The 27210-nt window shown below is 41.4% G+C and overlaps 3 protein-coding genes across 5 annotated transcripts; 2 read left to right on the top strand and 1 right to left on the bottom strand.

Annotated features, from left to right (window-relative positions):
* The first annotated feature begins 47 nt into the window (after positions 1–47).
* On the top strand, positions 48–3955 carry LOC5517112 (probable U6 snRNA-associated Sm-like protein LSm4). The gene is made up of 6 exons (XM_001637151.3): positions 48–188; positions 292–333; positions 606–704; positions 2173–2250; positions 2685–2751; positions 3416–3955. The coding sequence occupies exons 1-6, from the start codon at positions 183–185 to the stop codon at positions 3535–3537; spliced, it is 414 nt and encodes a 137-aa protein (XP_001637201.1). The 5' UTR covers positions 48–182; the 3' UTR covers positions 3538–3955.
* LOC5517111 lies at positions 3706–9825 on the bottom strand. Of its 2 annotated transcripts, none has more exons than XM_032387138.2 (7): positions 9722–9825; positions 5839–6487; positions 5482–5544; positions 4943–5142; positions 4725–4818; positions 4576–4656; positions 3706–3999 (listed from the first exon to the last, which is right to left on the bottom strand). In XM_032387138.2, the coding sequence occupies exons 1-7, from the start codon at positions 9818–9820 to the stop codon at positions 3944–3946; spliced, it is 1242 nt and encodes a 413-aa protein (XP_032243029.2). In that variant the 5' UTR covers positions 9821–9825; the 3' UTR covers positions 3706–3943. The 2 variants fall into 2 exon arrangements, with proteins under 2 accessions (XP_032243029.2, XP_001637142.2); XM_001637092.3 differs by having other exon boundaries at positions 5851–6487.
* A 214-nt stretch (positions 9826–10039) lies between these two features.
* Positions 10040–27035, top strand: LOC5517173 (helicase with zinc finger domain 2). 2 transcript variants are annotated; one of them, XM_048729695.1, is made up of 20 exons: positions 10040–10473; positions 11406–11628; positions 11980–12087; positions 12419–12689; positions 12992–13154; positions 13450–13678; positions 13989–14747; positions 14978–15379; positions 15568–15643; positions 15732–15948; positions 16175–19445; positions 19712–19934; positions 20065–20655; positions 21007–21465; positions 21592–21714; positions 22560–23173; positions 23648–23860; positions 24111–24270; positions 25014–25163; positions 25862–27035. In XM_048729695.1, exons 2-20 carry the CDS (start codon positions 11410–11412, stop codon positions 25957–25959), a joined length of 8346 nt encoding a protein of 2781 aa, XP_048585652.1. In that variant the 5' UTR covers positions 10040–10473; positions 11406–11409; the 3' UTR covers positions 25960–27035. The 2 variants fall into 2 exon arrangements, with proteins under 2 accessions (XP_048585652.1, XP_032243014.2); XM_032387123.2 differs by having other exon boundaries at positions 12419–12818.
* Positions 27036–27210: the final 175 nt, after the last annotated feature.

The raw sequence follows: 27210 nt of genomic DNA, 5'->3' as shown, positions 1-27210 counted from the left end.
TTAGAGGAACACACAGTGAGAGACACTATATTCTTTATAATAGAATTATAAAAGATAGTATTAATTTGAAGAAAAAGGAAACAGTAATAGCTAAATAGATGTAAAATCCTATTTAATCAGACAGACACCCTGGTATCGATTTTCCGAGTGGAGTCTGGGTCATAGTCTTCCTTCAAACCAACATGGTGGTAAGTTCCAAATGCTTTTGTCAAGTTTTTTTTAGCTTTTTTTCCTGTACATTTTCGTTGTTCCTGTGTTTTCTGACAATTATCTTTTAAATTGTCATTACAGCTTCCATTATCGCTTCTTCGAACGGCTCAAAACCACCCTATGGTAAATAGATGCGTCCAAATTTGGATAAGTAGTGTAAATCTAGGTCTTGATATCTGAAAAAAATACTACTATATCATCATTATAAACCCTATTCCTTTTTCATTTTCTATAACTTCCAATACCAAAGAAGTCGAAGGACTGGTGCACCACATAAATGTAGTGTCTTGAATGATATTTTTTATGCTCAGAGTCTTTATGTTGGCTGCTAGTAATATCATTTATTGATTATAATAACTGTGAACTCAACACGATTTTGAATGGTAACATTTTAGCTGGTGGAACTAAAAAATGGTGAGACGTACAACGGCCATCTTGTTAGCTGTGATACATGGATGAACATCAACCTGAGAGAGGTCATTTGTACATCAAGGGTAAGACATACCATTTAGCCAGCATGCAACTGTTTCAGTGGCTTTCTGCAATAAGTTTGACCCGGCATTACAAAAAAGTGGGACCAACGGAACCAGCACATTTTGAAAGCAGGAGCGAAGGGGGGTATAGGGTAGAGATGTTATACAAGGATTACGACGATTTATTTTTGAAAAATCTATTGAAAAATACTTTTGTTTTTCTGTTCTAAACATACTGGTAGTTTGCCATAATACATCACTAAGCACAAATGTGCTACCTTATTCTACGCACATTTGACACTGTCATATGCAATTTGTAAAAAAAGTCCGTTGAAAGTTCCGGATAAGTAACAAAAAACACACTGAAAAACTCTGCTCACAGTTTTAGTGTGTAGAGGGCGTTTGGTTTTTAGTGCCAAATGTGTCCTTCTTGTGTACCTGTGCAGACAATTTTATAAAAAGAACAAAGTGTTTTACAACTTTGTTTATTTGTCATATCATACTACGAACGTATTACCATATTTAACAATTTCTACATGTGCATAAACTCGCGGTCGCACTGGACTCATCACAGCGCTATGTGGCGTTTGATGGGGCTCACACAAGCATGACGAGTTCAGACAAAACGAGGCTACAAAGCTGGTGCTGTTGCTTTTTTGTAACTGTATTTGCTCTCTTAGACGCCGCATTCACGGTGAGAATAAATAGAAAAAACATGACTTATTTCAGGTTTAAACAATAAACGAAATAGTCTGTTGCTCTTGCAATGACTTATTCAATATTGTTATTGTTATAGAAAAAAAACAACAGATTTTTCGGAAAATAAATCGTAATCCTCGTATAACATCCCTACCCCTATATCCCCCTTCGCACCTGCGCTCAATATATGCTGGTTGCACTGGTTTCGCCAGTTCCGCTTTTTAGTAATGCCGAGTTTGACCAAGCAAAGACTATCGTAAAAACACCATGCTCCAGTTTTTGCATGGTCAAACTCATTGTACAATCAGAGATTAAGCACTGAAACCCATGGAAACACCCCACCCCCCTACCTGTGCCCTCCTATCCAATATGGCCATCGGTTCCTTGTATTCCGGAATGATTTTCAAACAATAATGTGAGGCCAAAATGCACATACCCAGATTTTGGCTTTTTAGATATTTTTTTCCTTGATCATCCTTGCGCTTTGTATGGGCTCATGGACAAAAAGCTTAAATTTTAAAAAAAGCAGCATTTGATATTTTGTTTGCTATTACTCACTAGGTATTTAGAGACATTTTCCACATTATTAGATCTGAAATGTGCTTATTTGAAACATTATGCCTTCTGTCATGCCATGCAAGCCGAAACAGTTTTATTAATATGTACATTATTTCATTTACTAGTATACATATATTCAAATACTAACACTATATAAATATACATTCATACATCATATACTAGTTCTTTGCGTTTACAAGAGTCTAATACTTTCCATTGTGTTTTTATTTAGGATGGTGATAAGTTCTGGAAGATCCCAGAGTGTTATGTCCGTGGTAGTAATATAAAGTATTTGAGGATTCCAGATGAGGTACTCCTGTCCATCTGTGCCATGCTTATAAAATGCAGTTATTCACTATTACAATAAGAACACAGATTACATACCGTATTAAAGTTACTTCCATAATGCTGTTTAATCAAATATGCACATCTGATACTGTAGCAATCCAGCCAAACAGGTTATGGTATTCCCACATTTATAAGACCTGCATTTGAGACAATATACTATGGTAGTCTCATTCTTGTTTTCTCAATTGATTTACAATTTTGAAATGCTGTTTTTAAATTCCAAGCTGTTTAACTGCCCACTTACAAAGTGTAAGGTAGTTGATGGCATAGCTTGCTATAAACAGAACAATAAGGGGACTGGGTCCTGGCAAGTGGGGCTGTTTAGGTAGGGCAGGTAGCTTGCCTTTATATCCCAGATTATTTCTGTATGTCAACTGGATGTTGATTGAAATCCAGGTAATAGACATGGTCAAAGAGGAAGTCAAGCAGCAAGGGCGTGGCCGAGGAGGGGGCAGAGGTGGAGGTGAGAAAAACCCTTTATTCATACAGTAGAGCTAAGACCTATTTGCATGTCCCCATGTCAGGCATGCGTAGATGCACTGATTTGCTTTTTAGCCCACTCCGTTTTTCCTTGTCTGATTATGCTACTGTACAAGTGCATTAAAAACTAAGCTATAAAAAAGCTATAAACTATGCTGCTTATGGCTTTTCTTGAAAGCGTCCTATTTCATGTTATTCCTAAATTGTGTTGCACACCCAGTTTTGCAAAGGTGCGCACACTACTTTTTGTAGAAAATTGCATCATTGAGCATGTGCACATACTGTAAGTATGCAGTTCTACATAGGATTAAAACTTTCAAAAGATTTGAAATAAGGACTTGTTATAGAAGTCAAATAAAAAAGTCCTAGCTTGTCACACTATTTAACAGTTTTCAACATGGTATTATATATAGAGTTAAATAGGTCACAATAGATTTACTATGTACTAGCAATAAGCCAGGTAAAATATTAATTTGTTGTCAAAGGATTTTGTTAACTAGCTTGCTATGAATTCTTGATGACACGTCTTCATCATAGCCAAATTTGTGTGCTGTGTAGGAAACTTTTATTTTGAATTTGTCATATGATGGAAAATAAGGAATACCCTTAAATCTCTGTCAGCAGGTAACAAAATTATTTGTTTCCAGGGCGTGGTGGACGAGGTGGTGGAGGTGGTGGAGGGGGACCTGGAAGAGGAGGTCGTGGAGGGGGTGGGGGACGGGGTGGTGCTGGTGGGCGTGGCAAGAGGGGTGACCCAGCTGGTCGATAGCTGTAATGTACATGTAAAAACAGTGAGAAATCAATAATAGGGACTTGAATCAAGAGCTATCGAATCTATCTTCAGCCCATATATGTTTAGTGTTGGAAAAAGTTAGGAAATTATTTTTAGGTAACTACTATTTATGTTTAGAAGAATCCAGGTATATGTTATACATAGTCATTTCAAGTTAAATTTATTAGATGGAACAACACTCAAAACTGTTCTTGAAGTTACTTATGGCATTTGTACATTTTACACTTCTCATAAATTTTCTTGTCTAGTCTTTCCCACATGTTGTCGTAACTTTTTGTAATAAAGGCTTCTTTTTAAGACTTTCTGTGCAGCAAAGTGAAAACTATTGTAAAATACAACAGCCAGAAAAGCATTAGAGCATTTGCATAATAAATAAACAATGTTAAATTCCAAATAGTTTGCTCACTATCCTTGCATGTTCTTGGGTTCCTGATAAGCCTATAAACAGAGCTTGAAGTTAGCAACATCATTGTGTTACACCCCTGGACATTGTTCCCCTGTCGTACACACATCATAAAAGTGTAAGTAGGGTGGTAAAGTTTCATTTTTGAAAGATAATATTGCCAATTATAAACATAATATATATAAAAAAATTTTATCCCTATAAATAGGAGAAATGAAATAAACTTAAAGAAACATGATTTTAGACAGAATTTGAATTGCAGTTCTCTATGTATTTGCTCACACACCCATGTTTGCCTCAATATTGCTGTGTATTCCCCCAACAATGTCTTTCATCAGATGCAATATTATGGAGGACTGACTGACCAGCCATATCAAATACAAACCATTAATCAGTGCCACACTTCAAGCAAAGCATAAGCCTTGCAACAGGATTATCAGCTATCAGGAGAATATTGATAAAACTTCCATTTCTCACTAACTCCATCTTACTTTACTGATGGTCAGACACATTATAGCTGTTGCAAATGAGAAAATCTGAATCTTGGTTCTCCTTGAGGATTCGGGGTCCCACTGTACTGTACATGCTAAAATATCCTGCACAATGTTTACCTGAGACTTGACTATACTTGGAATTCTCAAATGATGAAGCTTCAACCTTGGAAGTTGACAACTTTTTGAAGATTTCATAGACTAAGGAAAAAGTTATGAGTTGAAAAAATCTGAGGAATGTGCGAAACTCGGTCTCATACAGTACTAACCTAGCTTGTTGGTTCTCTCTACTTCTTTGGCCAGTGGGTTGCTTTTTATGCCTTGAATATTGGATTCCAAGTCAGTGCAGATTTTGGCTAATGCCTATATAATTAAGAAGTAGTTTGAACAGAGTTAGCTCAAGATATGTACACTGAACACTGGTGCAGTAGTTAGAAGGGTTAAGTTAGCTCACAACGCATACAAGATATGCAACCATGCATACTACCTTGAGACTACCAAGTTTTTCTTGAGCTTCCTTCAGCTGAGATCTAAGTGATTGAATTGTTCCATTATCTGTGTCTTCATCTGCCCCACTGGACTCTACTAGGGTTTCTTCAACTCGGGCCTTGTTGATGACTTTCAATAGCTTTACCTGGGCTTGGCGATTAAGGTGTTTAAGAAGTTCATCTTCAACATTACTGTTCACTAAAGAAATCAATCAAACAAATCTCCCTCAACAACCAAAAATGTTGTACAGGATAAAAGACCTCAAGTTTGATTGATTGATAAGATAAGCCTTGTACTTATTGGCATTGTGTCCTGAAAAGGTTATTAAAAATACATTTGGCTTTCTGGCAGCCTAAAGAGGGGGTTTAAACCCTCCAAACCCCCTAGATCCGCTACTGCTTTCCTTGTATATAATGGTATATGCGGAAGTATTTGGTAAAGCTTTGAAATTACTTCCGAAAATAGTTTTATTATTTATCTCCGTTATGGCAACTACAGTAGCTCCCCCAAATGAGCACACCACATTACTGTACTTACATCTTCTTAGCACCTTCTTGACAACATCCTGAGGAATATGCCGTTTTTGTTGTACTTTGGTTCCTTCAAAAAACAGAGCCCATATCACACTGTAGATGTGGCCAGAACAGCAGCTGATTTAAGGTTTTTGGCCTTTCTTCAGGAAGAAATTTCACAAGGAATGTATAAAGGCTAACATTTTTACTCTAATAGACTTCAAACCCCCCCCCCATTTTTCCTGAGAATTCTTCCTAAAAACTTTCTGAACGTACCCATGAGAGCGTGCACAAGTATTTTAGCAGAGAGCAAAGAGTGTGTGCAAAAGCACTTGCTAACAGGCTAACCCTTTGGTAGCTTTAATAAATAAAGACATGCCACCTTTGTAGATACCTTGCACAGCAAGATCAGCGCACTCTTCCAACTCAAATGGCTTTTTAAGCAATGTTACTTGGTGGCTAATGAACTGTCTGTCAGACAGCCTATCTTGGGTTGAGTCACTGGATAGATTCTCACTACTAATCCGTGCTTCATCATAAGGTTCCTCTGCTCCTTCACTGGCAGCATTCTTTTCATCAGCATTATGTGTGTCCTCAATAGTGCTTGTTGAATCTTTATCAGTTCTTTTCCTTTTTTTTGTTGAAATTCTTTTGGGCTTATTATCTTCACCATGGTTTCTTTTTATCTTAGATTTCGCATTTTTATCTTCCAATTCCTGTGACTTTTCCCCAGATTTCTGACCATTACCCTTGGTATTTCCTGCTGATTTATTTACCACAGTTGTACTCTCATCTGGCATCTTCTTATCACTAGAAATTCTAAGAGATCGTCTAGTAGCTTCGGTCACTATTACCGATTTAGATCTTGTGTTCCTTCTTGTTATGATCTCAACATGTTCTTGGCTAATATTGTCATTGGAAGACACACTCTGATTTTCAGTTGGTTTTATGCGTTTAGGAGACTTGAATACAGAAGAAGAGCTTGGTCTTTTCTTTCCTTTCGTGCCCTTAGGTGACTTTGTTGGGGAGACCTGAAATAATAAAAATAAAAGACAGGTGCAAGGGTAATTAAAAGTTAAATATTTTGGATGAGAAAAAGACTCCAGTCACCCGAGGGGAGACTACGATAAAAAAAATGGGGGTTATTGTTGGCAAAATCAATTTCAACCCTAAGAGATAGCAATTTGGGTGTGGTCAAGATAAATTCTTACCCATAAGGGAAAGTTCATTTATTATCCTGATGGGGGAGGGGGGATTTTGAGATAGCAATTTGGGTGTGGTCAAAATAAATTCTTACCCCTAAGGGAAAGTTCATTTATTATCCCGATGGGGAGAGGGGGGATTTTGATAAAAGTAAGTGATAAAATAAGTTGCCCCCCTCCTTCAGGAGGAACAAAATTTTCCATGCCTCCAAAAAACCCAAGAAAGAAGGAAGGAATGCGAACGGCAATGTCAAAGGAACGCAAGCAAGAGATTAGCTGCAAGCTGGTCAGAAAGTGAGGGGAAAGAACGCGCTGAAAAATTCAGAAAAAGTGAAGGCACTCCTCAAAGGTGCGACTAAACCCAGTGTCAACCTGATAAAGGTTGATGCTATATATGACAGAAAAGAAGAAAAAAGGCTTTTCGTTCTTCTCCTTACAAGAAAAGCGAAGCACGAGAAAGAAAAGAAAGAGAGAGCCAAAAAACAGCAGATCAGACATTAGGATGTTGACGACAGAGATTGAGTGCTTATAGCATTAAAATGTTTTGCTAATACCTTAAATATGGAACATAAGCACTAATTATTAATAAATAACATATAGCAGAAACCATGAAAAAAATGTATATAGGGTGTATACAGGTTTGAATTGCATCTTACTTATCATAGATAAAATGTGGCTCATATCCTGGACTCCACGATTGTGCATGTCAAATAACGGCCCTAAACCGAGATCATTGAACCAAGAAGCCTAATTTGACACAAATTATGGAGCAATTGCAGAATACCCCCCACCCCAAGCTATTTGTTTATAAAAAAATTCGTCCCCACATCCATGCGTCCCCATGCTTTCATGTCACCAGTACCTCACGTTAACTCGATCTAACATGAACTCGTCAACTTGTCCTCTCGTCAACAAGTCAACACGTCTTCTCATCAATTCGTTCTCGTGCCAACTTGTCAACTGTCCTCTCATCAACATGTCAACGCATCAACTCGTCCTCGCGTCAACTTGTCAACGCGTCCTCTTGTCAACTCGTCCTCTCGTCAATTTGTCCTCACGTCAACGCATCCTCTCGTCAACTTGTCAACGCGTCACCTCATCTGGTCAACTCGTCCCAAAGTCAACTTGAGTTATGATAACAATTAAAAGGAGCTTAGTATCTCAAGGTATTGTAGAACGGAGTTATAAGTACAATGAAAGAAACTTATTATTTTTTTTAGGATTGTCAAACAGCGTTATGATTCAAAACTAAAAAGAACTTAGTATTTTGAGGGTTTGTCGAACGAGTAGAATTCAAAACAGTTTTTCGCACTTTTAGGGATTGTAAATCAAAGATATGAGTACAATTTGAGTACAATCAATGTTGCAAATATAAATGTTGTAAAAAGAAAATTACTTACTTCAGGGAAAATAGACCCAATAACAAAAACAATTGAAATAAACGAGAATGGGGTAAAATATTTTTTCACACATGGTATCCATACACCAACTAGTGGAATAGGTACCACATGTCTCAACGCAACTTCTGACCAAGATGTACGAATTGGATCTAAATTTTAAGCGTTGTAGAGCATTTACAATCTCGTAATAATAAGGATTTCCTCGCAATTCTTGTCGCCAAACTAATTGGCAAACCTCCCATACGAGAATTGTGATAACACCCCTAATTTAACCCATTGACTCCTGGCTTTTTTGGAGCTGAATTTACAAAAAACAGACTGAAAACAGATACCTCCCCCCCTATTCTGAGTTTTATACAGCCCGTCAAAGTCAAACACAGCTGCACCTAGTCAGCGGTATCCAAGCTTTCCAGCAGTGCTTTGCGGTCCCCACTTTTAATCCCTCGTCGATGTGCTGAAGCCAGCACAAGTTGATGGTTGCTTGTATTTTTCATCAAAAATACAGCTATAAGCATATTAGGAGAGTGTCTCAGGACATCATGAAGTCTTTTGGGGCATAATTGAGTGCCTTGCTTATGGATATTTGCAAGCAAAGGTGGATTCATGATGATTTTTTCTTGTTTGGCTTTGCCCGGATGAGAAAATAATTTTCTAATGAATCACCACAGCTCTCCTAAATGCTGTCTTTTCTGAAACCAAATTGATTCCAAAATTGTTTACACTGCTATTCTTGGTCTGTATGGCCTGGAATTGATTCGTTTGGCTTCGGGGTGAAAAGACTTATAAAAAACCATCTGACTTTGGGGAGAGGAGTGTTGACTGGCCCTCCCCTCGTGAATTTTCCCCTGTATCTCCCAGAATGCTTTGCAATACGTAAACATATTTTCGTGGTTGTACAATCCTTCAAGGAATGGGCATTGTGTTTTGAGGCCAAGGAAATGTACCTGGAGGATCAGAATAAAGGTATCTATTTGTGTCTTGAGCTGTGTTTGCTGATCTCTCTCCCTTGTGTGGTATTTTGAGCGTTTTATTGAGAGGGGTGATTCTGCTTTTCTCTCCTTGTTCGATTTGAGATTTGTCAAAGAACCTGTGCTATTATTTGGCTTAAGAGTAGATGCCAACACCTTGGTTGGATGCATATCTGCAAGACCATTTATCCCTTAGACTGATGCCTGAGTATCTTCATCTTGTTGTCTTTATTTTGAATTTATGAATTTTTTGGGTTGTGGGTACTTCCCAAAGCCGGTACAGGCCGGTTCAGGGGTCAATGTGTTAAGCTGAAATGCTCATTTTTTTGGGCAAATGGTAAATCAAGGATAGCCATTGATGCATTTGTCTAAAGGGATGTTAGGTGATCAGCCCTAGGAACAGGATATATATTTTATTTGGAGTGGATCTATGACATTATATATTAAACGAGGAGTTGACACGGTGACGCGTTGACACTCTTCGCTGAATATTTAAAATAGCGTTGACGCATTGACAGTAAGGGGTAATCTTTGAGCGGGGGGTATTCTGCAATCTAGCCCAAATTATATAGAAGAGACAACACCCAAAGAAATCATTCCCCCACCCCCTTTTTAAATACATACGAAAAAAATAAAGATAGAGAGGGAATGAGCATTTTGTTCCTTCAACATCCAGCCCAGGGCTAGCTACTCACTGAAGATGACAATGCTTCGGCACCCTCACTTGAGGCATTTGAATTACTTCGTTGGGCAGATTTGTTCCTCCTGCGTTTAGGCGGACCAAAAAACTTCATGTTGAAACTTTTTACTGATTTGAACTACTGTAAGCTTTCTTATTTAGAGCTTGTGTTGATCATTTGGCGCCAAAAATGGCAAGTAATCGATGGACAGCGGGTTTTGTTTTGAGCATGCTCGGTAATATCATCGATGTGTTTTCCTTTGTCACCTCGCAAAAAGTCTTAGAACAGTTCATCTTATTGGCTTCTCGATCTACGTGTCAGCGCAGTAACCAATCACAACGATGGTCTTTTAGATGCTCTTATTTGTGGGCTACAGCATAACAAAGCAAAAGTGTGTTTTGCAAGTTGTAGGAGTTCTACTTCGCTTTAACAATGCATCGTACTTTGTCATCGTAACGTTTGGTAATACTCAGAAGCAAATCTCTCTCTAGAAAAGATGTCGTTATAATGGCCCAAAAAGTCCAGAAGTTCTACATCGTTCCGAAGACGGCGTTGTCTGGCACAAACGAAAACCCGTTCGTCTTCTTTGACAGCCCTGCACTGCAGGAGTCGATACACTGTGTAAAATGAAATTTCCTCTTAATTCTTACTGGATAACAGACCTTGATAGTTTAAGGACAAAATTTCAAGTTGTTCTTTTTAAAATGTACTTCAATGTCTACTGAATCCAACTACCTACAGAAGAATAGATAAATTAAAAGTATCTGGTAAGTTAAACTCAAATCTTTCACAAAACCGTCCCAAACCGAAACAACGAGACAAAAAGTCATTCTAAATCTTTAAGGTGTCGTCTATTTCATCGGTTGAGGTTTTATGGCTAAAAATCTAGTTCTAAAACCTTGGGAATTATTTCTTCATTATTGTATAATGAAGTTGAATGTTGGAAGGAGGGGTGGGGAGGGGGTTTGGGAGTAATAACTCTTCCTATTTACATGTGGCGATAGAGTTAATATGTACATCATTTCAGAAATATGATATTCTTTGCAAGCCTTCATAGCGTTTTGTTTGGGACAATTTGACACCAGATCAATTCAGTAAAAAGTCACAGGTCGAGGTCACGGCTTCTTGAGAATTCCCCAGACTAGCACCAACGTTTTTAAAACACTATGAAGGCACCAAGAGAATGTTTTATTTCTTTTATAAGATAATTCCTGTATTACTATAAAGACAAAAATTTAACACAAACTTCGCAACAGCGCACACTGTAGCATCATTGCGATTTTTGACAACATTTTTTCATTATTTGGTTGATTTTCTACTTGACATGTTTCTCCCCCCACATAATCATTATTTAGAGATTAAATGTGAAAGCTTGTAGGAATTACAGGATTGTTGACTGATAATGAAAGGATTCCCCTTACTTGATTTTATGCTGCATCTTCGTATGACCTTATTAGAGTTTTGAAAGGGCACCAGTCAGTAATATCAGGGTTTGCATAAGATCTCAATTTTTCTTTAAGATACTTCATTAGTAGTCTACCTTATTTGAGTATTCCTATGTGAAGTAGGTATGCAGAAACATATTTTAGTCCATAAAAACAGCATATTTCTGGCTGGATCTAGCATAGGGCCAAATTCATTGGAATGCGAGTCATCATTTTCACACTAATTTCTGAATGTGATTCACAAAACACTGTAGAACCATGAACAGATTCCCGTATGGACCTGTCAGTTATGGTTGGCCTCAGCTGGCTTTTCCCGTGATATTTCCTCCAAGACAAAATGTCGCTTATCAGACCAGACAAAGATCACCACCAGCTGCACCAAATGTTATAATGGAGGATGGGGTGTGCTCGCATGCTCACCAGCTTCTACAGAGACTAGAAGATGCCAGGAAATCTGGGGTACCGGAAACCAGTGTGGTAAGGCAGGGAATGAGGGAAGCGCATTGAGGATATGGGTGTATTGCTTTGTAGACTGCTGGGCAGTGTATGCTTTACTATTCTTAGTTCACATGAAAATACTTTAGTCTTTTTTTATCAATCTAAAAGACATTTATAATTGCTAGAGCAGCACTGTCAAAAAGACTTGAAGTGGTTCCAGGCCTACATACATAGTACAGAACTCAGATTTACTAGACTTGCATATTTATCGCATATGCTACCCATACTACAGTAGATTAAGTTCTTGTACCTAGCATAGTTATTTCCTCCAAAATAACTTATAATAGATTTCTATCACTGTAGCTATGTAACATCAAATTTGTTCTGCAGATTGCTGAGATGAGTAGCACACATAATATCCAATGTTCAGAGAAGCTCTTTATACCCCACATTGGCAAGAGTAAACTGGTCTCCTGGATTTTCACTGTCACTCCTAGTGTGAGTAAGATTGAGGTATCCCACCATGTTATTCCTAGTGTGAGTAACATTTGGGTATCCTACAGTACCACCATCATCAGTAATACAGTATTATTCAGTGATATTACAATCTCGTCAACAGTATCATTCTCAGTATATTATTAGTACAGTTATGATTTGTACATTATACTAACAAATCTATTCCCATTCCAGTCCTTGGTTCTTTTTTTCTTGTGACTTCATGGAACCTGAAAGAGAAATACAACATTTTAATCAGAATGTTTGGTATCTATTTTACAGCATCGAAGGAGAAATACAACATTAATCACAATGTTTGGCATCTATTTTACAGCATCGTGTTGGCCCATTTGTCAGACTGAAACAGGTCTATACTCTAGATCCACTATTGCCTGAGTTTTCGATCACACACATCACCCAAGCTGGCTACCCTACTACCACTCTACCACAGGGCTGTCAACTCTGGCAAGCAAAGGGCACCCTACATGCTTCTGCCTACCAAATTACAGTGCAGTTCATTTCATCAAACTATGGCAACTTTAACCAAAGGCTTGTGTTTGACTTTGGTGATGATGATGGAAAGGCAAAGATTGTTCGTCATCTTGGTGTGTTGGTGGCACCAGAGACTAGTTTAGTTCACAGCCTGGAATACAAGGCACCATGTGACGATGATAGTGAGCTTATTTGGCTCAGCAAGTATACTCTTATTCCCTTTGATGAGAGCACAAATATGGGTGGGTGATATTGAAAGTCTTGATAAAAGAGTTCACAGCTAAAGCTGTCACAAGTTCTATATACCATGCAATGGATATTATATTGTATATTATAAATTAGCATAAAAATATGCTAATTTGATTGCAATGTGATCATGTAAGCATCAAATCTAATACTTGTATTATACTGACAGGTGCATCAAGGGCAGAGCACCCTTTGCCACCCAACATGAAATCGACCATAGAATATGGTGCTTTTGACCACCTGGAGGCCTCGTTAACACCTGACAACTACCACCATCGGCTACACACATTGCTCTTTATTGAAGAGTTTGAAAGACGTAGACAATTAACCAGGTAACAATGCCTTCACAGTGCATCAAAATGCATTGCTTGTTTAATTAGGGACACCCGTTATATGAAATCAAAAGTGTCCTATTGTTCAGGGTTGTCCCTTATGAATTTAGGGGAGGCAGTATTGTTGTATTAGGCAGTATTGCCTTCTTCCTTGACGTCTGTCTACTTGTTCCGCCTGAATTGCTTAAACATCTCTTTGCTTCCTACAGCCATTTTAGGTGTGTTTTGCTCACATCAACCTGCTGGCTGGAAGGGATGACATCACTTAACTTTATTTTACATTTGTTTTTTCCAGACTAAATCTTCACTCCAAAAACCTATTGGTTTGCATAAAGAAATCCATAGAAGATGACTCTCAAGTGACGCTAGTCCTCCCTATACACCCCACCCTAGTGGAGGATGCCAACATCCTGATCAGCCGCAGTGCGAGGGCACTTCTGAGGCTGCACCTCCCTGGTGCAAGGAACCCTGTCCTGCATGAGGTCGTGGTAGAAGCCTTAAGAAAGGATGGTGTTGTCTTACAGGTAATATTTCTTGCCTTTATTAGCACAAGAGCCAGCAGTTATTTGCATATCGATAAGGCTTCAGAAGCACTCAGTTATCAGCTAATACCCTATGATTATGCAAATACACTTAGAACTTAATACTGTGAAAGTGAAATTTAATGGTAAAGCAGATAAAAGAAAATATGGTAACCATATCCCCTGGGGCAGACGTTTTGTGATTATTACTCCGCTAAAAAATTCCCACTTCAACATTGACTCGATATCTTTATTAGAAATTGGTAAGCCCTTGACCGTTTACACTTAAATGTAATTTTCTTTTCTGTTTCAGTTGAGCCGGGACTTACAGCGCGTTTTGAAAACTAGCAAGAAGGCTTTGCCTGGTGACATATGCTTCCGGTTTGTGGATACCTATCAGTATATGCATCGCGCTATTGATCTCATCGATCTAGCCTGCATATTCCCAAATAACAAATCTGGGGAAAGGGTAGAGTGGCAAGTTGCACCCCATCCCATACTAAACAAGCCTCAGGCCACCGCCCTTAGCCACATCCTCGACCCTAGGCCTAGACCTCCACTTCTGATCTTCGGCCCATTTGGTACAGGGAAGACTAGGACGATCGCCGAGGCAGTGAAAGAACTGTGCCGTCTACACGCCGGCAACACTGCAGCCAATCTTCGCATTCTTATTTGCACTCACTCCAACAGTGCCGCTGACCACTACATCGTCGACTACCTTCACCCTTTTGTTACCTCATCCGAGATTGGCCCGTTTTTATGTCGACCGCTGAGAATATGTTGGGAGCACCGTTTTTTGAGCTCTGTCAGTCACACCGTTTTGAAGTACTGCTTAATCGATCGGGAGACGGGGCGGTTCGCAATACCGAGTCGACAGGATATCGATTGTGTTAGTGTGATTGTGACAACCCTTGTGACTGCTGACGTGCTGGTAAAGATGGGACTACCATCCGGGTATTTTAGTCACGTGTTTATCGACGAGGCAGCGCAGGCGATGGAGGCAGAGACATTGATCCCGTTGTGTTTGACGCAACAGTCAACGCGTATTGTATTGGCGGGCGATCACTTGCAGGTACGATGCAAAATTTAATCAGATGTTTTTTTATTAGTTCCAAGCATGCAAACCTATCCAGTCTCGAACATTTGGTTCAAGTTTGTAAGTCAAAAGACTGACATCCTTTATATACTACAAATAGACAAACTATTAACCGGCTAGGCAACAAAGAAATTGATCGTTCTCTCAGCCAACATTTCTCACCATATTTGAAAATAATATAATCACTGATATATTGACAATTCTAGATGGGCGCACACGTGTTTTCGCCCGTTGCTCGTCGGCTTTGTCTCGATCGTTCACTGCTTGTTCGTCTCTACGAACTCTACCCTCGGGAGTCAGACTCCAAACTTCTCCTCCTCGAGAACTACCGGGCATACAACGACATCGTTGAGATTCCATCGAAGCTGTTCTACGAGGGAACACTGATCGCTCACAAGCATCGCCCAGAAGGTAGTGAATACCCAATCAGATTCCATGGCGTCCTCGGTAGAGAGGAGAGAGCGGTGGACAGGGCGTCCTACTACAACATGGCTGAAGCAGCCGAGGTTAGCGAGCGAGTGGAGGAGTTAGTCAAGCAATGGAGGGGAGAGGATGCTGAGGATGTGGAGCTTCGTCGAATTTGCGTATTGACGCCTTACACAGCACAGGTAATGATTATGATACTTTCTTTCGATTCGCAGAACTACTTATTTTTACCCGGAAGGTACTTTGTACTGTAGTAGTACAGTACCTTTTAGAGTTACTAGTCTCGAATACTGCCCATAGTCAGAATTGTAGGGCACGCAACGAACACCCGTGCTTATCAAGATATCTTTTGATCATTTCTAATCATCAGGTCCGAGAGATTCGACAGCTCCTGAGACGATCCCAGTTGGGAGAAGTGCGTGTAGAGAGTGTTAACAACGTCCAAGGTGCATAAGCGCTTCTGGTGCTTGGCTTTTCTCTTGATATTTTATAGTGTAACATCTCTATGAACTCACAGAATCTCCCTCCCGCTAGGACTCGAGTTCGACGCGTTGTTCATCAGCACGGTGCACACTGCGTTTGGCTTGACGCCAGAGATGCTCGACAACCATCACCTTGGCTTTCTGTCTGACCCGAGGCTGTTGAACACTGCTGTGACCCGCGCAAAGTATCACCTCACTATTGTAGGCGATCCAAATGCACTGTGCGGCGCTGGCAAGTGCAAAGCTTGCTGGAAGATAATCTTTAGCAAGTAAGTGTCGCACATAAATTTTTTATCAAATATCTTACCTATACTACGACCTCGGTGGCTGGCCTCCTGTCTATCGTATGGAATACTGATAAGTGCCTAATTCGGTAACGACGTTCTGTATGTCAATGGTTGTTATAGGAATCTTTTTCTAGTGCCACTATTCCGCCCATAGCTCTTCTAGGAAAGAAAACAGGTGACTGTTAACGTGATGAACATTTTTTTACAGGTGTAGCGAGCATGGTACTTTTAACTACCGCTTGCCTTTTGACAAAGTCATGAAGTCTTTAACCTTCCCTCGAGTGGACGATACTTCTACAAGTGGTATTTCCATCAAACAACAGAAACCCCTGACAAATGGCGCTGACTCAGAACCAAGAGCAACACAGTTATTGGACGCAACCTGGCCATCCTTATCAAGCAGTGAATCCGATCGCAGTGGAACATCCCGTAATCTTGGCACTATTAGCAACGCCTCAACGGCTGCTAACGTAACAGAGAATGGAAAAGAGACTTCACAGTCCTGGGCGAACGTTGCAAGTGGAAACGATGCAAGCATTAACACGCCTGCCTCTCAGGAAAATGCATCGGCTTTTAGTAGCCAGCAAAGAGCGTCATCCTCTTCACAAGCGACAACCAAACAAAATACAACAGTTACCGGTGCTAACATGTACACCATTCCCACTCCGTTTGTGTACAACCACTACCCTTACAGTTCTTCGATATTTGGCCCTCCTCAGGCGCTGTATCAAGGCTACCCCTTACAAAGAGTACCTGCAGGTCCATCTATCAGGCCGCCAGGACACAACATGGTACTCCCACCTTACTATGCTCCTCGCTCAGCTCAAATTCCAAGCCAATTTGCCTCGGCACCGCTTCCTGGCCAAGCATTTGGGTACTCTCAAGCCGTACAACAAGCAGCATCAATGTACGTTGAAGCAGCTGTAAAAAATGCAGCTACCGCAGCTGCAGTTTTGGGGACTGTGGGTAACTCTGAGAGCAGCACATCACCTTCTTTACCTTCGTCTTCCTCGTCACCACCTTCCTCCTCGGGGTCTAAAGTTGACTCTAGGATAAACGACTTAGTGAAAACTATTGCTTGTAGTATTTCAAGACGACGCACCGAATTGCATGTTGAGCAATCGATGCTGAGAAATGCTATAGACAATCCTGGCAGGGGAAGAGAACATCTCAAGATGCAGTTAGAGCATGTGGAAAAAGAGTTGGACCTCATAAGCTGTAGGACAGACACGAATAATGCTCTTGCCAGCTTACTGGGCATCGATTGTGGTCTGTCAACTGCTGCTTCGGATTCTAATAATCCTGGCGAGGACAACCAAGTGATTTCAGGAGGACAGGAAGAATGGGACACCGGCGAAGAAAACCTAGTTTCCCAGACCCAGATAAATGACAATGAAAACAACTCATTCCTATCTACTTCTTCTAATGGAGAAAATGTTAGAAATACTCATTTAGATGCCGACACGAAAGAGTGGTTCCAGTCCAGACAAGACGACCCTCTTGTCCAGGAATACATCAAAGCATTCGAGAAGCTGATGATGGCCCGTTCCTCAGATTCTCATACCACACCCGTCCAAAGCGATGACGACAACAAAGATAATTCACGGAATTCCATGAATCGATCCCTGGAAAGTTCTACGAGTGTGGTGCCTAACTGGTTGTTACAGCCTAGTAGCAGCTCCTTCTACCTTGATACCTCTGTGCATGAGGAATACTTGAGTGACTCTGCTACAAAGGTGCTTCTCAAAGGTTCTGCTCTCCTTCTTTGTGTCCTAGAAATCAATGGGTCCACAGGTGGTACAACTGCACTTGCCAAGGTGAACAACCCAGACATACCTGATGTTCTTATCAGAACGAGAGCGAAGATGAACAGAGCTTTTCACGGTGATCTTGTTGCCGTTCGAGTGATGGACTCATCTGTTCCAGAGATGCCCATTGGAAAAGTTGTTTCCATTGTCGAGGAGATTCACCCGAGGCAGTACCTTTGCATCGCGGACTCACTTGATACAAACATTATGACCCCCATTAACAGCGTCAACCCTAGAGTTGTGGTCCTTCAGAGCAAAAACCCGCAAGGACGGACTGGATTTGCTGTGTTCGAGCTAAAAGATGGGGAGAGCCAATTGAGAGATTTTGTGACCGAAGCGCAAGGGAAGCTCTTCTTGGTCCAAGTAATGGAATGGGGAGCAAGTTTCCGTTATCCTCTGGGGATTGTTAGGCAGTGCTTCCAGGAGGTCACCAGTCTCGAGACTGCACTTCCTGCCTTTGCAGCTGACAATGGCCTTCAGCTCGTGCCAGCAAGAATGGGATGTTTTAACGAAGACTGGACAATACCAGACACAGAGTGGGGGTCTCGCTTGCATTTCAGTGAAGCACTTACTATTGACTGCGGTAAAACGATGGAGCTAGACGACGCTTTAAGTGTGAAAGCGGGAGCGAATGGTGTTGTGAGTGTAGGTGTCCATGTCGCGGATGTAAGCTACTTCATTTCTAAGGATTCTAGTTTTGACCAAGCCGCATTTGCCCAAGGAACATCTGCTTACCCAACTGATGGCTCAGGCATCGCTGTCAATATGCTGCCAGAGCAGCTCCGACGCTTGTGCAGCCTGCTTCCTGGCAAACACAGACTTGCGATATCTGTTATCTTCACGTTCAATACTCAGGGACGATCGCTTAGACTCCCGGAAGTGCGGCGTAGCATTGTATCATCCAAGTATAGCCTTACTTTTGATCAATGTGATGCTGTCCTTAATGGTCAAGCATCCGAGCTCCCTGAATCAGTCAAGAGGGACATTCACGTGCTTGGGTCTATGTCAAGGAAGTTGTATAGCTTGCGGACGCGTCAAGGGTGTTTAGCTGGCCTGCTTGATGCCGTTCGTGCCACTACTTTCAGCAAATCCTCACAGATCGTTGAGCAGCTCATGATTTTTGCTAACACTGCCGTCGCCGAGAAGCTTCTAAAGTCTGGTCGCACCAAGGACCTGACCCCTCTTCGCACTCAGTCGCCTCCAAAATCCCACATCTTACAGTCATGGTCATTAGCTTGTGAGAGAGCTGGTATTCTACCAGAGTCATCCCTGACGCTGAGGCGTGTCGCAAGCAACCCTTCTTCGCAGAACACACCAAGCACTGTTTCTGTCAAAGTCGACTTACTTGGAAAGATTTCAACTGCTATTAACGCTAAGGACATCACCTTATTAACGGAGTCCTTGGCGGAATTCGACACAGATGGCAGAGCTCTGGAAGCTCACTGTCGGCTTAGCAGCTTACAGGAGCGCAGTCAGTATGTTCTCTCTTCCAAGGTTGGCCCGGCAGGGTATGGGCACTTTACCCTAGGTCTGGATGCATACACCCACTTCACGTCCCCCTTGCGCCGATATTTTGATATTGTAGTCCAGCGGATGCTTGTTGCTGTCATGCTCGACGAGGAGTTACCATACACAGCAGACGAGCTAGAGCAAATCTGCTCACGCTGTCAGGTAAGCACAATTTGAATAAAACAACAATTACATGTAACTCAGGATTTACTGATAGCATTATATTACCGAGAAGTTTGTTCACTTGGGTCCCGTTCTCCTGTGGACATTCCTTTCACCTCCATCGTGTGGGTCGTTCTGCTATCCATCTTTCTCCCCGTTAATCAGATGAGTTTGAATTAGGTAATTCTAAGAATAGAAAACTACAACCACTGAGTATTAGCCATCAACTGGTTTGCCCCTTATTATCTGTTTTCGTTCCCACTCAGACGTCAAAGGTGCAAGCAGATACGTTTGAGCGCAGCTGCAAATTGACCAACCTCGCCGCTGGACTCAGTTCGTCACCACAATGGACCGAGGTCGTTGTGCACCGAGTAACGCCCGACAAGATCCGAGTCAGCTTGCCGTCCGCATCTCACTCCAAGACGCTCAGTCTTACAATCCGAACTCAAGATCTGAAGCCCAGTGATACAGATGCCAGCATGGATGAAGGTAGATAAACATGAAGTCAGCAGTATAGTTTTTACATGGCATACTACTTCACCAAATGTAAATCTTTGTAGTCTCTTAGGTGGAAGTACTTCATGAGGCATGTGACTAATGCTTGCTATTTTCTACCCAGAGCTTGTTCTCAGCTGGGATGTTCAAGAGTTTAGCTGTGGCCCCTCGTCGTGGCCGCCACACTCAAGGTCTCACTCCTCCACTGAACGCTGCTTTGAGCTTCCTGCCACGTTATGGTGCTCCTTTGTGTCTGCCGTAGCAAGGGAAGATGTAAACAGAATTCAGGCATTATGGAACAAGATACCCAACGAAGGGCACATCCTAAACGAGAAGCCCCCTACATCACCGGAAATGACATCACGCTCAGGCCAACCATTCAAAAGATTCACCAAGCATATCAAGGCTGGCGATCGCCTACGAGTCGTGATGGGGAGTACTGTACTTAAGAGTGTGCTTCAGCCAGTGATTCAAGGAGTTCAGGTGTTAGAGGATGTCTATCGTTGTACCGTCCACATGCATGTTCCTGCCAAGTGTTTTGGGTTCCCGCGTGCCTCACCCACCCTGACATCCTATAGCAGTGCGGAAGAGTACAGGGGGGTGATGCAGCCCTTGCTAGAGCTTGAGGAAGCGACTTGCTGTCTAAGCGATGGCAGCAGGAGCACACTGCTTCGAGGTGTGACGCTCAGTTTTGGAAGAGTCGTCAGCGATAGAGGTAAAGCCACCAAATACCAACTACAACTACCTTGTGCATGCCTTTGCCATATTTAGTAAGGTTGTTCAATAGACCAGGAATTAAAAGTGCCTTGAAAGATCCTTAACCTTTGACTTAAAATGTCTAAATTCCATACGCAATAGTGTTCACTTAGCCTTTTGGACAACACGTTTTCTCTAACTTCTATTCCTATCATCATAACGACTACCACAATTGATTCCACCATATTACCACTATCACCAGTAACCATTAGTGGACACAATCATTATTATCATTAGTAGCACCCTCTTTGTTCTATTTTGTTTTCTTATTATCATGGACATTCCAATGTAGCCTATTTCTTTTTGACAGTGGATAGCACCATGAGGCTTCCAAGACGTGTGCTCTCGCCAGGTGGCCGGCATGTTCAGGCGGGTGACTACCTCTGCATACGACCTCGACGACCTAATAGACGAGGTCAAAGATCATCTGGTAGCAGCGTGTTTCATGCACGTGTACATCACGTGGAGGGCGCAAGCGTCCACGTGGACATACCACGAGCTGGGCTACCCAGTGTTCTTATCGAGGCTGGTAACTGTGAGTGTGATATCGAAGTAACACCAAGAAGCGGAAACCACAGGCAGATAATAAAGGCTGTTTGTAGTCTTAGCCGGATATCGAAAGCTGTTAAGGAGGTTGTACTCGGACGAAAGATCTTGGCGCGCCAGTGTGAGACGAATGTGAGAGTGGTTCCTGGACTAGATGACGACCAGGCACATGCTGTTAGAACTGCACTCACGCATCCACTAACCATGGTTTATGGACAGCCTGGTGAGTCTCCCTGATTCATTCATATTCTCCTCCCCTTGCTTCTTTTAATATCCCCCCCTCTATCACATAATGGAACTATAATTAAGATACAGAGGGGATTTAATGAAAGTTAAAACGTGTTTCTAGGGACCGGCAAATCATGGACAGCCGTTGCCATTGCTTGCCATTTTGTTAACCAGAACAGGGCGGACGCCGCTGGTCACGTGCTTCTCTGTGCGCCCACCGAGCGAGCCCTTGACGTCGTATCAGGTGAGACAAGGCAATAGTTGCTTTAGATACTAAAGAAGCAAATAAGGGACAGAAAGATGTGGTATTACAAATTACTCGAAAACACTCAACACTATGAAGAGCAATGCTTTTCCACCAATAGATGTCCCATCTTCACAATTGCACGAATGGTCACCTGCCCGACTGAAGAGCCGCGTGGCGTTCGTGCCAATAATTTGCAGGTTGATATGCTGTTGCAGGTTTTGACTGCCTATGGATAATACTCATTGGGCACTCATCCCTATAAAAGGGAGTTTGTCATGATTTTAGTGAAGTGCCCCTGGTTCGCCCGTGACCGTATAACGCGTAACCATAATCGTTACTCTAACTTAACGCGTAACCATAATCGTTACTCTAACGTAACGCGAAACAATAATCGTTACTCTAACTTAACGCGTAACCATAATCGTTACTCTAACGTAACGCGTAACAATAATCGTTACTCTAACGTAACGCGTAACCATAATCGTTACTCTAACGTAACGCGTAACCATAATCGTTACTCTAACGTAACGCGAAACAATAATCGTTACTCTAACGTAACGCGTAACAATAATCGTTACTCTGACGTAACGCGTAACATAACGCGTATCAATAATCGTTACTCTTACGTGGGGCGAATACAGCGTAACAATAATCGTTACTTTAACTTAACGCGTAACCATAATCGTTACTCTAACGTAACGCGTAACATAAAGCGTATCAATAATCGTTACTCTCACGAGGGGCGATAAATGATTTACACTTTTCACGATTGGAAAGACGTGTGTATATATAGGGATTTTTGGATTATTTAAGCTGCCCTGTACATTGCCACCTTTCCCTAGAATTGCTTCTGCAAGTACCAGGCATCCGCGCGGTGAGAATTTACAGTAAGCAGGCGGAGACAACGGTCATAGATGGAAGTGGGCACTCGAATCTTGCACTGCACATGCGTGTTCGTCACGCGTCTAACCCACACTCGAAGGCGCTGCTCTCATGCGAGGCGGAGATCAGCAGACTGACTCAAGAGCTAACATCTTGCACTGACCCAACAAAGCAAGAGAGAACCCAACACAAACTCGATTCAAAGCGGCAGAAATACAACACCATCCTGGCTACCGCAGAGGGCTTCGAGCTAGGAGAAACCCCCGTTGACATCATCATCTGCACATGCGCAGAAGCTGGATCCCAGCGCATGCGCACCCACGCCAATATCGCGCAATGTATTGTGGATGAATCCAACTATTGCCTAGAGCCTGAGGTTTTAGTGCCCGCGGTGACTGCGGGTCCGCGGTGCTCACGGTTTGTACTAGTTGGTGATCACAAGCAGCTAGTGCCAGTCCTCCAGAGTAAAGAGGCGTGGAAGCTGGGACTTGGGCGGTCGTTGTTTGAAGATCTTTGGGAGGCACATCGTGAGGGGAGTAGCGCGTGTTGTACTCTTAACACCCAGCACCGCATGGTAAGAACAATGATGAGTCTAAAGCTTGATTCACACTAGCCACAAAAGAAACATAAGCGCGTGGCCCTCCTGTGGTTATTCCCAGACATCAAGAACATAAAGCCTGAAGAAAAATATCGACTTTGTTACTCTTTTCTCATGATGTTATATCGATATTTGTTATTATGTTATGTCGGTTTTTTAGCCCATGTCGTTATCTTTATATACCCTGGGTAACCGAGCCTATAATTTCGCTTGTACCGTCAGATTCACGAGAAACAAGTTAAAGGCTCTGGTACCTGAAGCAAACTTTTTCATATGAACTTTTTAGGCAATGGTCCTAGCACTGACAGATCGAACATGATGGTAATCAGTTTCTGCTTAGTGAAAGGCAATCTCAATGACGGTATTTTTACACTTTTTATGAGGGCAAAGAAAATAGTCTTTACTGGGTGCAACGTTTTCTAACGCAACCACATATTCCCGTTTCCACAGCATCCGAGCCTAGGCAAGTTTTCCTCAAGCTTCTTCTATAATGTCCAGCAAAGTAGGGAGAATGTTTCCAATGCTTGTGCGCGGGAACTGGAAGGGTTTTGGCCTGCGGGACGGGATCTATATCACGTGTTCTGTCACGTGGATGACGAGCCTGAGAGTGATTGCGATTACATAGAGGGTGGCATGTCTAATGACGCTGAGGTGCAAAAAGTGGTAAGTCACTTTATATAGATAAGATATAGATGCGACAAAGGCAAGTAGGATCCGTTTACTGCTAGTTCGTTTGCTGCGGTACAGCGTTCCCGAGGAGTCCCCCCCCCCCCCCCCCAGTACTTTCCAAGTCAGACCGAAGTTCATTCGTTTTACTCACTAACCACAACAGCTTTTTATGCGCAGACAGCTGATTGCTATATGATAACAATTTTATTGTACAATTTAAACCGAGTCTGTGGTTGATCTCAAGGTGGAGGTCGTCGAGTCCTTGATGTCCCGAGGTGTCCAGCCATTCAAGATCTGGATCGTGTCGCCATTTGTCAGGCAGCGACACTTTATTCTGCACGCGTTGGATTCCACACTCGGCAGTCAACTAGACATCCGCTTAACCTCTCCCGAAGAATGCCAAGGTGATTTATATTAGTTTAGTTTATTAGGTTAACTAAAGCCAAATGTTGATAGTGGTAAATATCTCATAGACGCCTATTTCAAAACAAAGTTGACACTGCACAAAGCAAATGGCGATTGCCAAATGGCAGTTCTAGTTCGAAAGCTACCATGGATTTCATTCAGTCATACGATAATCTGTATTAAATAATGATTTTCAAAAGGACATCAATTTTTGTACCCATAAGCAGCTTCTTTGTCGTCTTCGAACTGCCATTCGCCATTTGCCACGTTTTCTGAATTTAAGTATATTTATGGGTACCCATATCAGTTGTATAAGTGATCGACGTATGTAACACTTGAAAGGTACTCATCTTATCAGTGCATTTGATTGACGTAATGTAACACTTGACGGGTACACATCTTATCAGTGCATGTGATTGACGTATATAACACTTGATGGGTATCCATTTTATCAGTGCATGTGATTGACGTATGTAACCATTGATGGGTTTCCATCTTATCAGTGCATTTGATTGACATATGGAACACTTGATGGGTACCCATCATATCAGTGCATTTGATTGACGTATGTAACACTTGAGGGTACCAATCTTATCAGTGCATTTGAGTGATGTATGTAACACTTGACGGGTTTCCATCTTATCAGTGCATTTGATTGACGTATGTAGCACTTGACGGGTACCATTCTTATCAGTGCATTTGAATGACGTATGTAACAAGCATCAGTGCTTGTGATCGACAGGTGCGCAGTGCGACGTGTTGGTCCTCTCCACCGTGCGTGGCCGTCCACGCGACCAGTTGACAGGCCCACACGGCGGGTTTGGTTGCCTAGGTGACAAGCATCAAATGAATGTGGTGCTTACACGAGCCCGCAAAGGACTGGTGATAGTCGGTGAGAACATCGCGTATATGTTTAAGTGAGCGCGCATGTAAGAGCACGAGATGTATGAAGTTGAGCGATCGATGGTATAGGTATGACCACATTTGTCTCCACTCCTTTTTATCGAAGATTCTCAAGATTTTACATCGTTTTGCGTATTTTATGCCTGCCCCCCCCCCCTTCTCTCTCAGCAAATCCTGGTTATGAAGCTGAGAGGTGCCGTCTTTGTTTATACAACTAAATTACAGTTCTCACTGTTGTGACAGAAACCAGTAATGCATAGCATGAGCATTTTATTGCTAAATATAGGTTTAAAGTGACGATGCACCTATAAAAAGCATAGCTTTTGCTTGGCATAGAGCTATTACTTTCAGACAAAAGCAGCACTTGATTATAAATATTTGATTGTAAAATGTTTTTTTTTTATATTTCATCGGTATTCACAAAATTGTAAGAGCAACATTTTTGACTATCATAAAACCATCCCAAAGTGGCCTACACTTATAAGTATCTTGCTTTCAGTAGGCTCCTCATCTTCATAATCTATGCATATCATGTAAATAATTAATATATTTGCTGATGAAATAAAGTTGATTGTATTTGATTGTACTGGGAGTTTGACAATAACAATTAGCCTTCTTGGTAGCTCCCGAGTAATTTTTGTTTATATTTTAATCTGTACACTTTGTACTTTTCTTATTTGTCAATAGGAAATAGATACTACTTGAGCGGAAACCCGATGTGGAACAGGCTTATCCACGACTACGAGGTCCTTGACTGTGTGGTAGAAGCCGCTGATTGGCCATGACGTGATGGTCACATGACAGGTGTGGCTGATACACGACTACGAGGTCCTTGACTGTGTGGTAGAATCCGCCGATTGGCCAAGATGTGATGGTCATGTGACACAACGTGATCCACGGCTACGAGTCCCCACAAGACTATGTGGTAGGGGCCACCGAATGGCCATGACGTGATGGTCATGTGACAGTTGTGGCTGATACACGACTACGGGGTCCTTGACTGTGTGGTAGGAGCCGCCGAATGGCCATGACGTCATTATCACCTGACAAGTTAGGTTTCTTAGAACCTAAGTGGACCTAGGTATTTAAGTACCTTGTTAATTTCTCATATAATGAGTGTAAATTATGCGACACATAGATCTGTATTTTATTCAAGTAACTATTTAGAGTGGCTTGGAGCCATTCGTGAGTAATATTGAATCGTCTCTTGGAGTAACTCATTACCACTCTTGGGAGGCTAGGAAATATCCTAGAAGTAGTGATGATGACGCATTATATAGGAGTTTTACAAGACATATTCCACTACTCCTTTTTTTATACCATGGACATGATTTGGATGAGAAACAAGACATTTAGAGATATAGATTCAGAATTTGTAGATAAACTGTTTAAATGATAATATATGATAACTTGCTGAAAATAGTTAATACATAATAAATAGCAAATTCAATGTAATTAATCTATATTTGCATGTATAATGATTAGCACATGATAGTGTATGTAAAAATTGAAGATTATTGTAATCCTTTTTTATCTTATTGCAATTATTTTGTTTTGCTTTGAGGACACAACAGCTTGTATTTATTTTTTATGACAATATCCGGCCTTTGATAGGTTAGTATTTGGATGTAAAATTGCGAAATTCTACAAATATAAAATATAGTTATTAGTAGCAATGGTTTGAAATGATCAAATTCAGCATTATCAATTTTCACGAAAAAGAAAAAAAAAAAAAAGAAGATATGATAAAATCCAAAAAGAAGAGATAAATAGATTAACGAAAATATGTGAAGCCTGTAAAGGAAAAAACTCCATAGTCCGAAATTTTCATTCAACTAATTAAAAAAGCACCCAATTTCAAGAAATAAAACCAAAAAGCCTTCTTTTGTTCAACTGTTTATAGTGTAAATACTGAATTTTATCATATAATCGGGGTATCTTCCGATAGATGTCTTTGTTGTGCATTTTTTTTTATCGAAGGACTCTAAAATCATTCAGCCGATGTATTGTTACATACAGTTTCATAGGATTGAGGT

The sequence above is a fragment of the Nematostella vectensis genome, chromosome 1, assembly GCF_932526225.1.
Source record: "Nematostella vectensis chromosome 1, jaNemVect1.1, whole genome shotgun sequence".
Classification (NCBI taxonomy): domain Eukaryota; kingdom Metazoa; phylum Cnidaria; class Anthozoa; order Actiniaria; family Edwardsiidae; genus Nematostella; species Nematostella vectensis.
This window is presented reverse-complemented; position numbering and strand designations above follow the sequence as displayed.

What these genes read in the sequence shown, in the direction of transcription:
- LOC5517112 (XM_001637151.3), top strand. An exon ending in ATTTGAGGATTCCAGATGAG is followed by an intron (nt 2,251 to 2,684) that starts GTACTCCTGTCC and finishes ATTGAAATCCAG; the next exon opens with GTAATAGACATGGTCAAAGA. An exon ending in AGGAGGGGGCAGAGGTGGAG is followed by an intron (nt 2,752 to 3,415) that starts GTGAGAAAAACC and finishes ATTTGTTTCCAG; the next exon opens with GGCGTGGTGGACGAGGTGGT.
- LOC5517111 (XM_032387138.2), bottom strand. Translation starts at nt 9,820, where the DNA reads ATGAAGTTTTTTGGTCCGCCTAAACGCAGGAGGAACAAATCTGCCCAA. An exon ending in AAAAACTTGGTAGTCTCAAG is followed by an intron (nt 4,819 to 4,942) that starts GTAGTATGCATG and finishes TTAATTATATAG; the next exon opens with GCATTAGCCAAAATCTGCAC. An exon ending in AGAGAGAACCAACAAGCTAG is followed by an intron (nt 4,657 to 4,724) that starts GTTAGTACTGTA and finishes CTTTTTCCTTAG; the next exon opens with TCTATGAAATCTTCAAAAAG.
- LOC5517173 (XM_032387123.2), top strand. Translation starts at nt 11,410, where the DNA reads ATGAACAGATTCCCGTATGGACCTGTCAGTTATGGTTGGCCTCAGCTG. An exon ending in AGGATGGTGTTGTCTTACAG is followed by an intron (nt 13,679 to 13,988) that starts GTAATATTTCTT and finishes TTTCTGTTTCAG; the next exon opens with TTGAGCCGGGACTTACAGCG. An exon ending in AGCCCTTGACGTCGTATCAG is followed by an intron (nt 21,715 to 22,559) that starts GTGAGACAAGGC and finishes ACCTTTCCCTAG; the next exon opens with AATTGCTTCTGCAAGTACCA.